The sequence below is a fragment of the Silurus meridionalis genome, chromosome 9 (genome assembly GCF_014805685.1).
Source record: "Silurus meridionalis isolate SWU-2019-XX chromosome 9, ASM1480568v1, whole genome shotgun sequence".
Lineage (NCBI taxonomy): Eukaryota > Metazoa > Chordata > Actinopteri > Siluriformes > Siluridae > Silurus > Silurus meridionalis.
In genome coordinates, this window is record NC_060892.1 from 26,017,115 (window position 1) to 26,030,402 (window position 13,288).

At 42.4% G+C, this 13,288-nt stretch overlaps 1 protein-coding gene across 2 annotated transcripts; it reads left to right on the forward strand.

Annotated features, from left to right (window-relative positions):
• Positions 1-686: 686 nt before the first annotated feature.
• mknk1 (MAPK interacting serine/threonine kinase 1) lies at positions 687-8,089 on the forward strand. Of its 2 annotated transcripts, none has more exons than XM_046858286.1 (14): positions 687-905; positions 2,700-2,753; positions 3,547-3,598; positions 3,673-3,777; positions 4,027-4,124; positions 4,202-4,281; positions 4,497-4,570; positions 4,680-4,784; positions 5,222-5,277; positions 5,392-5,487; positions 5,570-5,764; positions 6,323-6,487; positions 6,563-6,606; positions 6,917-8,089. In XM_046858286.1, exons 1-14 carry the CDS (start codon positions 702-704, stop codon positions 7,134-7,136), a joined length of 1,548 nt encoding a protein of 515 aa, XP_046714242.1. In that variant the 5' UTR covers positions 687-701; the 3' UTR covers positions 7,137-8,089. The 2 variants fall into 2 exon arrangements, with proteins under 2 accessions (XP_046714242.1, XP_046714243.1); XM_046858287.1 differs by having other exon boundaries at positions 3,676-3,777.
• Positions 8,090-13,288: the final 5,199 nt, after the last annotated feature.

Genomic DNA, 13,288 nt, shown 5'->3' on the forward strand with positions numbered 1-13,288 from the left:
TGGCAGTTATGCAAATAAGTCGAATTAATTGAAAGATTTAGGTAGCAGTTTATATGATTAATAAATCGTAAGTTTATTTCTAGAGCACCTTCTATAATGTTAACAAAGTGCTTTATAATAAATTAAAAAAGCGAGTCTTAATAAAGATTTAAAAGTCATATTTGCGGCTGATCTTATATTAAAAGGTAAATTGTTCCACAGCCAGACCCTCGATCTTCTCTGTTTTTGAACTTAGTCCTTGGTACATGAAAAAAATTTTTAATCTGATGTGAGGATTGAATATGGATGAAGAATGGAGCTGTAATAAGACGACCAGGTGTTTGAAAGCTGATAATTAATGAATTATTTATTTGTAAAAAATCATGTTATTGTATATAAAACTGTGTATAAGTTCAGCTTGTGTTTTTGTTTGTTCTATTTGATCCTCAGCATCAGATTAAGATCAGTGGGTGGATTTAGATGTGCAGTAGATGCTGAGGAGCTCTGATGCTCTGGAGGTCTGGTGAGAACTGAGACTGGTCCCGCAGGTGTTTAAACGCCTTGAACACCATGAACTCTGAGATCATCTACACACGCTTCTTCTCTCTCAGGTCCAGGAATGAAATTGGTTCACTGGATGAAAATAAAAAAATCCAGAAGTGAGTCACGGGGTTGAAACTTCCGGTCGATTGCGTCATCACGCTCTTCTCTAAAATAGACCAATGGGAGAGCGTATACACGTGTTTTGGGGGCGGGGCCGAGCAGTGTTGCGTTTCCGCCTTGTTTTCCCTCCGTGCCCGCGCGCGCGCTCCCGGACAGAGGCGGACGGTGCTGGTGTTGGTGTTGGTGCTGGTGCTGCTGGTGCTGCTGGTGGTTCTGGTGGTTCTGGTGGAGGCTTCGGTGCCGCGGGTCAGACTCAGCTTCTGGTGTGTATGATGATGTGTTTCATAGATTTGGTTGTGTATCTTCACCGACTGTGGGTCATGTGCAGGTCTGCAGGCTGTTTGTGTAAAGGATCTGCAGAAGTCTGACAAGACCAGCTTTCATAACCCGCTTTTATAAAAGGAGAACTTAAGGAGAAACTGAGAAGGTGTGGGAGCTGTGAATGGTGTAGAAGGTGTAGATGATGTGGAAAGTGTGAATGGTGTAGAAGGTGTAGATGATGTGGAAAGTGTGGATGGTGTAGATGATGGATGGTGTAGATGATGTGGATGGTGTGGATGGTGTAGAAGGTGTAGATGATGTGGATGGTGTAGATGATGTGGATAGTGTGGATGGTGTAGAAGGTGTAAATGATGTGGAAAGTGTGGATGGTGTAGAAGGTGTAGATGATGTGGATGGTGTAGAAGATGTGGATGGTGTAGAAGGTGTAGATGATGTGGAAAGTGTAGAAGGTGTAGATGATGTGGATGGTGTAGAAGATGTGGATGGTGTAGAAGGTGTAGATGATGTGGAAAGTGTAGAAGGTGTAGATGATGTGGATGGTGTAGAAGGTGTAGATGATGTGGATGGTGTGAATGGTGTAGAAGGTGTAGATGATGTGGATGGTGTAGAAGGTGTAGATGATGGATGGTGTGAATGGTGTAGAAGGTGTAGAAGGTGTAGATGATGTGGATGGTGTAGAAGGTGTAGATGATGTGGAAAGTGTGGATGGTGTAGAAGGTGTAGATGATGTGGATGGTGTGAAAGGAAGGAGTAGAAGCTATGGAATGTGTGGAAGTGTGCACTTGATGGCAGATGGCATGGGAACTGTGCAAGGTGTGGGAACTATGGATGGTGTGGAAGCTGTGGAAGGTTTGTAGGTGTGGATAAAGTGGGAACTGTGAATGTTGTGGAAGGTCTGGTAGATATGGAACGAACTTTGGTTCTTCAACATAGTAATCATTTTGGTTGGCTGGTGTTGGTTATATTTAACATTTTTCCTGATTTGTCTCAAACATAACACTGATTCTGGTGTGTGTGTGTGTGTGTGTGTGTGTGTGTGTTACAATAGATGGCTTTCTTAATAGAAGGTCCGATAGCAGATGAACCACCTGTTGATTCCTTGACGTTGTGATGTTGAATTGAATTGTGATGCCGTGGCAGGAGTTTTTCTTCTCGCTGACACCACAAACCTCCTGACTGAGATGTTCAGACATGTTAAATATGCAGCTAGACTTTCCCTTCGGCGTCTTTCACGTGACACACGGAGCGCCGTCTCGTGCGCTTTATTAACCTGTCAATCAGCACCGTGGCCCCTGAGACCAGTTCGTTCCGGTCAGGTCCAGAAGATGGAGGGAGAAAAAGGAGTTCAGCCATTTAAAACAATGCTGAGAAATAATGTGCATGTTGCTTATCTTCATCTGCTCCTAAATAATCTAATCAAATCCGTGAATATGACGTCTCTCCACTTTCAGCTCTGTGAGAAACGTAGCTGCAATTTCCCAGAACCTTTAAAACTTCTAAAGCTCCTACTGACCACCAGAAACACATTTGATGCTCACCATAAAAACCTCATATGGACATACACTGGTTTCTACCAACACATCATGGGATTGGCAGAAGATCTGAAATCATTTTGCTCACTAAAGTCAACTGAGTGATGAAACATTCCTTACGTGGGCTCATGCTCATTAATCCATGACATGTCTGATGTTTAGGACATTTTGTTTTGTCCTTCACAGAACCATAAACGCATTCTGAACTCGTATCACAGTACTGAAACGTTTCTTTCTTTCCAGTTTGCAGACATGGTGAGGAAGAGCGAGCGCTCGGATCTTCCGGATCTTCGCCAGGTACGTTCCATCTGACGGAACTGCGCCAGGGAAAAAATGAGCTCGTTCTTTGGAATGGCGACAGTTCGAAGTGGAAATGATTAGAATCTCAACATTTGAGTTTGGATTCAACCAGATACCGATTCTTCTACTGATAATCCCTGGAATATATTTAGTATTTTCAGTGCAGTGTCACTTTCCCTGGTTACGTAGTTTCAGTGATCTCGTGCGTAATGATGTAGCGACTGACGACGTCTCGCTCGTGGATTTTTGCTCCATTGAAGATCAGAGGTTTGTATTTCAGACCCTCTATTTATACTCCTGATGCCTGCTGATGTGTCACCAAGGTTTTTTTGGCTGCAGTCAGATTGCACTCATTCCAGGTCACGGTGCGGGTTTCCTATAAACATCGCTCGCTCTCACCTGGCCAGCTGCCTTTCTGGAAGCTCTTCTAAAGTTACACAACTCCTGTATTTATCCACCAGTCAGAGCGATTCCAAAACTCTCATCTGGAAAGTTTCAGATCGGTCAGAATGATCACACCACAGAGACGAACTCAAAAACTCGCCAGAACGTTCCAGTGCGACTGCCTGAAAGACCCCAGACAGGGTGTGATCTTCTTAACGTCAAATCCATGACCCAACTGGAGCTCTTTGGATTTCAATGTATATAAAAATGTACATTTTGATCATTTTTTGCAGTTTGGTTGCTCTATATTTTATCACAATTATCTTGTTTTTATGGATCTCATGAATCATTTCTTTAGTAAATATCGTTCGGGTTTTCATTCTGATTTCTGTTCGCTGTTCCTCAGGTGCCCAGTAGCTCCTTGGCGTCTGGACCACCAGATAGTGATGGTTCCTCAGGTAATTCTAAAAAAAATACAAGATTATCAACAATTCACTCCAAAGAAACGTGTTTAGTTTGTTGTTTTGTTTAGTAGTGAAAGACAGCAGTCAGGCAGTGGACATTAAGGATGCAGGAATACGAAGGAAGAAGAAACGCAGGACTCGGGCAGTAGGCAGCTCAGTAGGAACATTCAAAGGTGAGGCAGATGTTCCTTATTTTTAATTTTTTTATTTTTTGCTATATTTTTGCTAAATAGCAGTCGGATTGGGATCAGCGCTTAAACAGCGAACGAATTACATGCAATAAAGCAAAATAATGATTTAATGTTTATTATCAGAAGAAAACCCTTTTCAGAATTCAGTGTCCATTAAACATATTTTGTTGGACTGTAATATTTCTAGAGAAGAAAGACATGAAGGAGTGCTGAGTTTGTTCTGTGTTGCAGATCTGTACCGCCTCACTGACGAGGTTCTGGGTCAGGGCGCGTACGCTACGGTTCAAGGTTGCGTTAGTCTGCACAGTGGGAAGGAGTACGCCGTGAAGGTGAGGCGTCACGTTTCAGCTCAATACACGCCTTTAAAACGTCCAGATGAAGTCGTAATGATCACATGTGCACTCAGATTATCCAGAAGATCCCCGGGCACAGCCGCAGCAGAGTGTTTCGAGAGGTGGAGACGCTGCACCAGTGCCAAGGCAATGAGTACGTTCTTAATACTGTCCTCATAACGGTGTAGGAACCGACGTTTTCTCTCTCTCTCTCTCTCTCTCTCTCTCTCTCTCTCTCTCTCTCTCTCTCTCTCTCTCTCTCTCTCTCTCTCTCTCTCTCTCTCTTCCTCTCTCTCTCTCTCTCTCTCTCTCTCTCTCTCTCTCTCTCTCTCTCTCGCTAAAACCTCTTTTTCTCTTGTTTCACAACAGGAACATTCTCGAGCTCGTGGAGTTTTTTGAGGACGACGGCTGCTTTTATTTGGTGTTTGAGAAGCTCTGTGGAGGTACGCATGTCCTCACGCCTCCCACATTCCAAGCTTCTCTTTCTAATGCGGAATGAACTGGTTTGCTATTCCGTACTCATTGTTGTATTTCACCTGCTTGCACTTCAAGGCTCCATTTTAACTCACATCCAGAGGAGGAAGCACTTTGATGAAAGGGAAGCCAGTCACGTCGTGAGGGACATTGCTCAAGCTCTGCACTTCTTACACACCAAAGGTAGCGTTTCCTTTGCAGATCTACGAGCGTATACACTGTATCGCCAAAAGTATTGGGACGTTTCCCGCACGAAAATTGTCCTGCCATGTGCACAAAGCCAGCTTCATGAAGATCTGGTTTCAATGGGTCGGAGTGGAAGATCTCCTGCTATAGAGTTCCAACCCGGTTACACACACACACATGGTAGACGAATGGATGTCACACAAAACAGTAGAACATCTAAAGTGTGGAGCTTATAATAAGAGGAAATGTGGAATGGGATGCTAAAAAACAAAGATGGACATGTTATGGTCCGGTGTCCACAAACATTTGGCTGTACAGTGTGTGTGTGTGTGTGTGTGTGTGTGTGTGTGTGTGTGTGTGTGTGTGTGTGTGTGTGTGTGTGTGTGTGTGTAAATAAAGAATTATAGCATTAATAAATCTTTGATCTCGTGTAGGAATTGCTCACCGGGATCTGAAACCTGAAAACATCCTGTGTGAATATTCCGACAAGGTATTTTCATTTCTGACACGTCTGAAGCACTTTCATTCGTCTGATTTGTTTGTTTTGACTGAGCTGAAGGTCAGGTTGTAGTAGTAAGGACTGTGGCTGTGTTTGTGTCTGTAGGTGTCTCCGGTGAAGATCTGTGATTTTGATTTGGGAAGCGGTGTGAAGTTAAACAGCGCCTGTACCCCCATAACTACACCTGAACTTACTACACCGGTAAATAAAAACATTTTGTCCTTTTTTTTAAATTGCAGCACTTTTCTTCAGCAGTCACAGCGTCTCTGTTTTTCCTCCTCAGTGTGGCTCGGCTGAGTACATGGCCCCCGAGGTGGTGGAGGTATTTACAGACGAGGCCTCGTTCTACGATAAGCGGTGTGATCTTTGGAGCCTCGGCGTGATCCTGTACATTCTGCTCAGCGGCAGTCCGCCTTTTACTGGTCACTGTGGAACTAACTGCGGCTGGGAACAAGGGGAAACCTGCCGTGCCTGCCAGGTGCGTACGTGTATTTACAGTAATTATACACTGAATTGTGTAGATATCGATTCGATATTTATTATTAAATCCTATCAAACGTACAGTATTTTATCCGGAGTGACTCCCAACTGAGCAGGTGAGGGTTAAGGGCCTTGCTCAAGGGCCCGGAAGTGGAATTGGAGGTGCTGGGATTTGAACTTGTGACCCTCTGATTCAAAACAAATACATATTTTAAAGATTTCACTTTTGTGTAAATTAATCTCCTTTTTTTTTTTTTTTTTTTACTGTGTGCTTACTAAATACTATACCCTTCTGGATTTGTTTCTTTCATTTATTAATGTTTCCATTGCGCTTAGTTTTATTAGAAACAGGGGGAAAAAATTCCCAAACTGTTTCTGTCTTTTCCTCCTGTTAATGTTCTCCATTACTGCTAATTCACTGCTGTGCCAATTCGCTCCAATTCGCGTTTTTCTGCCACCTGCTGGTCAGTTATGATTCTGCAACATTGATATATTCACTCGTACTCCTCAAATCAGGCGACAACTGAAGGTGTTCACATGTCCTGTGTTAATGCAGATCAGCCTGTTTGGGCGAATCCAGGAGGGGAAATATGAATTCGGGGATCGGGACTGGTCTCACATCTCAGACGACGCCAAAGACCTGATCTCTCGGCTGCTGGTGCGAGACGCCACGCTGAGACTGAGTGCAGCTCAGGTCTTACAACACCCGTGGGTTCAGGGGGTACGTCTGTTTCTTCTGCTTTTTTCTCCATTTTCTCTCGTGTCACTTGGCTCATGCTTGTGTTTTTCTTTACAGAATGCTCCTGAACGAGGTCTTTCAACTCCACATGTCTTACAAAGGTATTCAGGTTCAGACTACTTTTGATGCTCGTGGCGGTTTTATGGGAAAATAGACTTCTAATGTGGGAGAAATGTGCGATATGCAAATGAGAATTTCGTTGTACACAGGCACACTGACTTATGAAGGATGGTGCTCCCTGTGACTGTGCGGGTGGCCTTGTGCTGCCATCTGCTGGCGTGATCCAAAAATAGCCTCGAAACCTTTTGATACCACCTCGTATAATCTCAATACCGTGTTGTGTGTGGATTTATTGTAGTCGTATGGAACTGGATTCTGGAAAGTAACCCGGGTTTCTGTGTCGCTTATTAGAAAGTGCAGCACTAAGGACCTGACCCAGTTCGCGGCGGAAGCCATCGCCTTTAACAGGCAGCTGTCGCAGCAGGATGAAGAGCAGGACGATAACAGCACCATCATGTGCTCCATGAGGCTCTCGCCCCCCTCCAACTCCAGGCTGGCGAGACGCAGGGCGCAGGCTTTCGCCCTCCGCAGCACCAGCCAGTACCCGAACACTACTCAGGTTCCAGAGTGACCTCACGCCCAACAAGTTTACACACCCAGCAGTGGACGTCATCTCACATCTCACACACCTTCTCAGTAGGAACCTACTGAAACTATGAAGCTGTAAGATGTTTCTCAGTGTTTGATTTGAATATTTATGGTGCTGAGAAACAAGGGGAGCGTTTTAAATCTTATATATGCAGAGATTTACTTTATGCACTTGATGTTGCTTTATATACACTGTATTGCCGAAAGTATCGGGTCACCTGGTCAATTTGCTTTTCTAATTCCCTCCACTCTTCTGGGAAGATGTTCTAGATTTTGGAGTGAGCTTATGGATATCCGTGTTCATCAGCCACAAGAGTGTTACGAAAGGCAGGTAGTATATCTAAAGACGTCCCAATACTTTTGGGCAATATAGTGGATATGTGGATATATTTGTAGATTTTTGTGATTTTTTTATTTTTTTTTTGATTAGTGATGATTATAAGAGCATTTAATATTTTATGGCTTTTTTTTAAAGAAATGCTGTTGTGTAAAATGGACTTATATTTATAAATATATATTTATATGCATTCTATGTTTTTACCTCACACCCAGTTTGCACATTTGATCAGACCCAGTGTCCAGCAGCGTCTCAGAGCAGACACGTTATACACCACAACGCTATTATGGGATTCAACACGTATCGCACGTCTTTAACGTCACCGATTTCTTTTTGTTTTCTTCTCGTCGTTTTGCACATTCAGCTTATTTCCAGTTTTTATATTATAATGTTTTTTTTCTTTTTAATGTTCCGCCATAGGAAGTTATTTTCATTAAATATTTTATTAATTCTCTAAGTGTAACTTCATTTCGATCAATTTTAGAGCAAGTGTCTGAATTTTTATCCTGTGTTTTTGATTTATAGCGAACTTTTACTGGCTTAGGATTTTTTACTACAACTTTCCAGACAACGATTAAACTGGTGATTATTTTCCCAGACTATTGATTGTATTGTCTTTTTTTTGCTAAATGTGTCGTCTTAGCGGAAAAATGATTCATGTTTCAATTATCAATCAATTATCAAGTTAATTTTAGATTAATTCTTATTGCAAAAATAATGTTTGAAGGACAGCAGGTAAAATCTCCACCTCATGGGTTCAGGTTGCTCCCTGTGTGAGTTTCTCCCCATGTTCATGTGGGTTTCCTCTGGGTTCTCTGGTTTCTTCCTACTGCAGGTTTGTGAAATGGCTGTAGTAAAGAGAGAACCAGTGTCCAATCTACGAATTGATTGATTGACTCCTAGGGTGAACTCTGGAAATGTGGTTTGATGATGGGGGTGGTGGAGAGTGCTGTCTAAAAAATCGGTCCTGGTGTCCACAGCATCTAATTTGCATAATTTTCGTGCTCCTCAAACCGTTCATTAACCCCTTGTAGATGTCCATATATACAAGGTGGTACTGTATCGAAAAGCTTTGAGACCAGTTTTGTAACATGCCAGCAGGTGGCAGCACAAGGCCTCACGAAGACTTCCAGGACACGTTCCAGAAGAACTCTGGGAACACTGCTGTTTAAGGGGCCTATTTTGAAGCTGATTGTGTGGAATGTTTTTTTTTTATTTGAATAACATAAAAACTAAAAGACTTTCAAATAACAGAAGCCAATATTTTATTTGCAATAGAACATAGAAAACATAAATGATACATTTTACACTTTTATGCACAAAATGAGCTGCGTGCTACAGGTCTCACGGGCAACAAAGGTCTGAAAAAGCCCAAAATTTTAAAAATATTCAGCTGGAAGAACATCTAGCAACTAATCAAGTTAACTGACATCAGGTCTGTAACATAATTAGCTATAAAAGGTAGGTCTTAGAGAGGCAGAGTCTCTCAATCTGTGAACAAGTGCGTAAAAAACTCGTGGAATACTTTAAAAACAACGTTCCTCAATGTCAAATTGCAAAGGCATTGCAAATCTCATCATGTACAGTACATATCATCGAAAGGTTTAGAAAGACTGGAGAAATCTCGGTGCACAAGGGACGAGGTTGAAGACCTTTGTTGGTGCCCGTGGTCTTCGGGTCCTCAGACGACACTGCATCACTCATCAGCATGATTGTCATTGACGTTACTTAATGGGCCCAGGAATACTTCCAGAAACCACTGTCGGTGAACACAATCCGCCGTGCCAGCTGCAGATATCAACTAAAGCTCTACCATGCAAAAAGCAAGCTATATGTGAACATGGTCCAGAAGCGCCATCGTGTCCTGTGGGCCAAAGCTCATTTAAAATGTCTCAAAGTGGAAAAGTGTTCTATTGTCCGACAAGTCCAAATTTTACATTCTTGTTGGAAATCACGGAAGCCGTGTCCTCCGGGCTAAAGAGGAGAGGGACTGGTGTGTTATCAGCGTTCGATTTAAAAGCCAGCATCTCTGATGGTGCAGAAGTGCATACGGTATGGGCACCTCGCGTGTTTCGGAAGGCACTTTATAAAGGTTTTAGAGCAACATATGCTTCCCTCCAGAAGACGTGGATTTCAGGTAAAGCCTTGTGCATTTCAGCAGGATGATGCTAAACCACATACTGCAGCTGTTACAACAGCATGGCTCACCTACACAGATGTTTCACCTATAGAGAACATTTAGCACATTATTAAACGTAAAATACCACGAACTCTTCAGCAGCTGGAAACCGATATCAGGCAAGAATGGGACCAAATTTTAACAAATTTAAGTTTTGAAAAGAAGAGGAGATGCTACACCATGGTAAACATGTCCCCGTGCCAACTTTTTGTCTGTAGCTACAGAATGTTACTGTATATAACAGGCTACACTTCACTTTTCCAGTTGTATATGTGTCTATTTAACGTAGAGATCCACCATCGTTTCCACTCAGTTTCCAGCTCCATCCTGGTCCACCTTAAGCCATCTGTTGCTGTTTGCACTTTGTCAACTCTGCACTATCAATCGAGAGATGCTTAAAGATCATTTTTGTTCTATTTCTGATAAACGAATCTGTCAAACTCTTCATTTTCTCTTCATTCAGACCTTTTTTACACAATTCTGTAATTGATTCTCAAACATGATCTCTTTCACTGATAATATAAATATTGAAAACTGAGGCAGAGGGTATTAAAAGTCCACACGGTGTAATGATAAATGATAAAACATGGCGCCTCTGTAGTCTGGAGTGCAGACGGTGGTGGGCGTGGAAGGAGGTGCTCTCTATAAATCAGCTGGAAGGACCTCGGTGTTCGTTCTCTCGGCTGGACGACTCTTTGTGCTCAAGAACATCGCTACATATCCAGAGCATCTATTTTTATAAAGCTCTGAGTGTGAGGCTGGTAGCTTTTTGGTAAGTGTGAGATCTTTTCCTATTATATATTTTATATACAATAATCAATATGTTGTTCTGTGTGTGGTATGTGTTACTGATTGCACCTGTAATATATGGATGAAGATGTGAAGGTGTAGATCTCATTTAGAGATAAGGATGTGTGTTAGTAAAGTCAGGTTCTGATGTAGGTGAGATGAGGAGGTCCAGGGTGCAGTCAGCGTTCACATTCATCCTAAAGGTGTTTCTCCAAACAGATGTAAAGCATATATTTCAATCATGAAGATCGCTTTGTGCACAAACAGCTGGAACAGGTTTGAGTCTCCTAGTTGTGTGAGTTAAGGCAAAATTTCATGCATCCAAAAACAAACAATTGTGTAACAAAAATGTCGGGAAGAAATACATATGGCTGGAAATAGCAGGTGTGCCAATACTTTTGTTGCTACTTTTTGTTAATATGGTGTATATTATTATGTTATACTGCTCCTGCACGGTAACATAAACGTGTGTCTATAGATAATGTATGACATGTTTAACGCTTAATGCCTCAAACTGTTCCGAAGCATTTGAGTCGTTTCCAAAGCCTGTCTTCAGTGCAGTCATCTGGACTTGGCTGCACTAATTGAATTGCCCCTCTGGAGAGTTCGCTGTGAAACATCACGCAGACGGACGGATATTAGTGCAACAATGTTTTTTCCACTTTCCTGCCACATTCAATGATCATTTCTGTCTGTCCCTTAGCAGATACCTTCAAAAGAAAGGCGGAGAAAGTTACGGAACTCCACTGAGAGGATGATTTGCTGTAAACGAGACTTGTGTCTGACTACGGTGAAGAAGGAGAAGAAGAAGAAGGAGAAGAAGCAGCAGTGTCTGCACAGTCACCCATCCCCGGCTCTGTGCTGCGCCTGTGGACTTTGCATCATGCTAGCTGGAATCAACATCACCCTCGTTGGTGCTTTCGGCTTTGCTAAGATGCTGCCCGCAAGCAACCCACCCATCGTCATAGGACCTCTCCTCCTGGTGGTGGCGCTGTCCTTTTTCGGAATGTGTTGCTTGTTTAGTCGCCAGCCGTCCGCCCGGTCTTCTCACGCACACACCAGACAGGACCACTGGGGTTTAATGAGGATGGGTGGACCAGCATTTGAGATGGAGACCAGTGAACACACCTTACAGGACACCATGGCCATTCAGCTCAGCCCAACAAACTCTCTTAGCTCCTCCCACCACTCTAGTCCCACCCACCTACCTGCTGTTGTGCTCTGCTCTTTAGAGACAGGCAACCTTCCAAATAGAAGCCATTCATTCTGTCAAGTGTCTCCTGGAGAAGATGATGTGATTCCGCTTAACTCGTATGATGGCAGAGATACATAACTTTGGCTCCTCGTGCCATGTGGAATCTCCTAGTTTGCAAGAAGCAGCGCTTCCTTCACTCTCCGAACATCTCGGCTTAACGTGATAATGCTTTATACGCAGTCGTGCCTCCACTTGGATTAAAAGTGTGGATGTTACTGAAATGAAAGAAGCTCATGCGTGGTGGAAACGAACAAGACTTCTACCTCACCTTTGAAAGATCATCTACCCTCTGTCTATCACTCCCATTGTTTAGTCCATCACATTGGGTCAATCCTACCTGATATTCACATTTTTTTAATTAGGTAACAAAAGCATCTCGAAGATCATGCAGATACAAGGCATCACCGTTTAGATCCATCATGGATGATTATGTTGATGTGATCTGAATCCATTGAGTGAGCAACTGGTTAGTAGACAGAGGACGCCTTGTTGATACGAGAAGAAAAATGGCCAGTCTAGAAGAATATAATAACTCCTCTCATCACACGTTCCCTCCATGGTGAGCATCTCAGAATGCTTTCATCTGTTTGGTTATAGTGTAATAAAAGTGTCCTATTGTGTGCTGTATGCTATATAAATGTAGACATTCCTATTGCTTTAAACACGACCGATTCCCACACAGCAGCTTTTTAAAAGACAAGAGAGATTAAAGGCGTATTAAAAACAAAATCAAGCTAAATCCAGCCTTCTCGTGCAGGTGCCGCTTCGTCGAGGACAAACATCCAAACGCTGCAGCTAATGATGTTACTGTGCACTCATGTTTGTACAGGATCACAGCAGCAGCACCATCTGTGCATTACAGCTCAATTACAGCTGCCTTCGAAGCAGAGCAAATCAGACATCTCTAATGTCTGGAAACACATCAAGACAGGACAAACACCACTCCCTTCCTCTCCTAATTAAAATACTACACTGGATATCTGCATTCTCTTGTTAGATTTTCAGTGGAGAATAAAGTAACAACAGGTGAGAGATTTGTGTGAAGAATTGTAATAAACATTCTAATAAAACAGTCGAATGAATCATTATAAAAATCACAAATTTGTCGATTTGATTATTATCTGCAGGACCCCCTCATTACGAGGTCATGATTTCTGCCGGACGTTTCCGGTTCACGTTCTGACTCTTATATAAGCTCAAAAATCTCATTCATTCTTGTTAAACAGGGCAGATGTTCAACCTCTGAGCTGTGTTTTTCTATTGATTCGTCTCAGCTAGATGAAGTCTGAAGCTTTTTAAAAAACATGCTGAAAAAATGTTTCTCGGGTTCTCAGTAATTATATACAGCATTTACAGTCCTGTGTGTCATGTCAAATAAAGGAATTCGTGAAAGTATTCTACTTGGATAAAGTCATATATTTGTATGGTGAAGAACCATATAATGCTATTAGTTATGTGTAAAGTGTGAGGCTTTCATTCTGAAGTGAGGTTTAATCCTGTGTGTGAGATATAATTATAATAATACTAATAACGTCTTAGTGGTGGCGGGATTCGAACTCGCAACTTTCGATCGGA

Excerpts from the sequence above, each read along its gene's own strand:
- mknk1 (XM_046858286.1), top strand. The coding sequence starts at position 702 with ATGGGAGAGCGTATACACGTGTTTTGGGGGCGGGGCCGAGCAGTGTTG. Across the intron at positions 4,571-4,679 it reads GTTTGAGAAGCTCTGTGGAG|GCTCCATTTTAACTCACATC; the intron begins GTACGCATGTCC and ends TTGCACTTCAAG. Across the intron at positions 5,765-6,322 it reads AAACCTGCCGTGCCTGCCAG|ATCAGCCTGTTTGGGCGAAT; the intron begins GTGCGTACGTGT and ends GTGTTAATGCAG.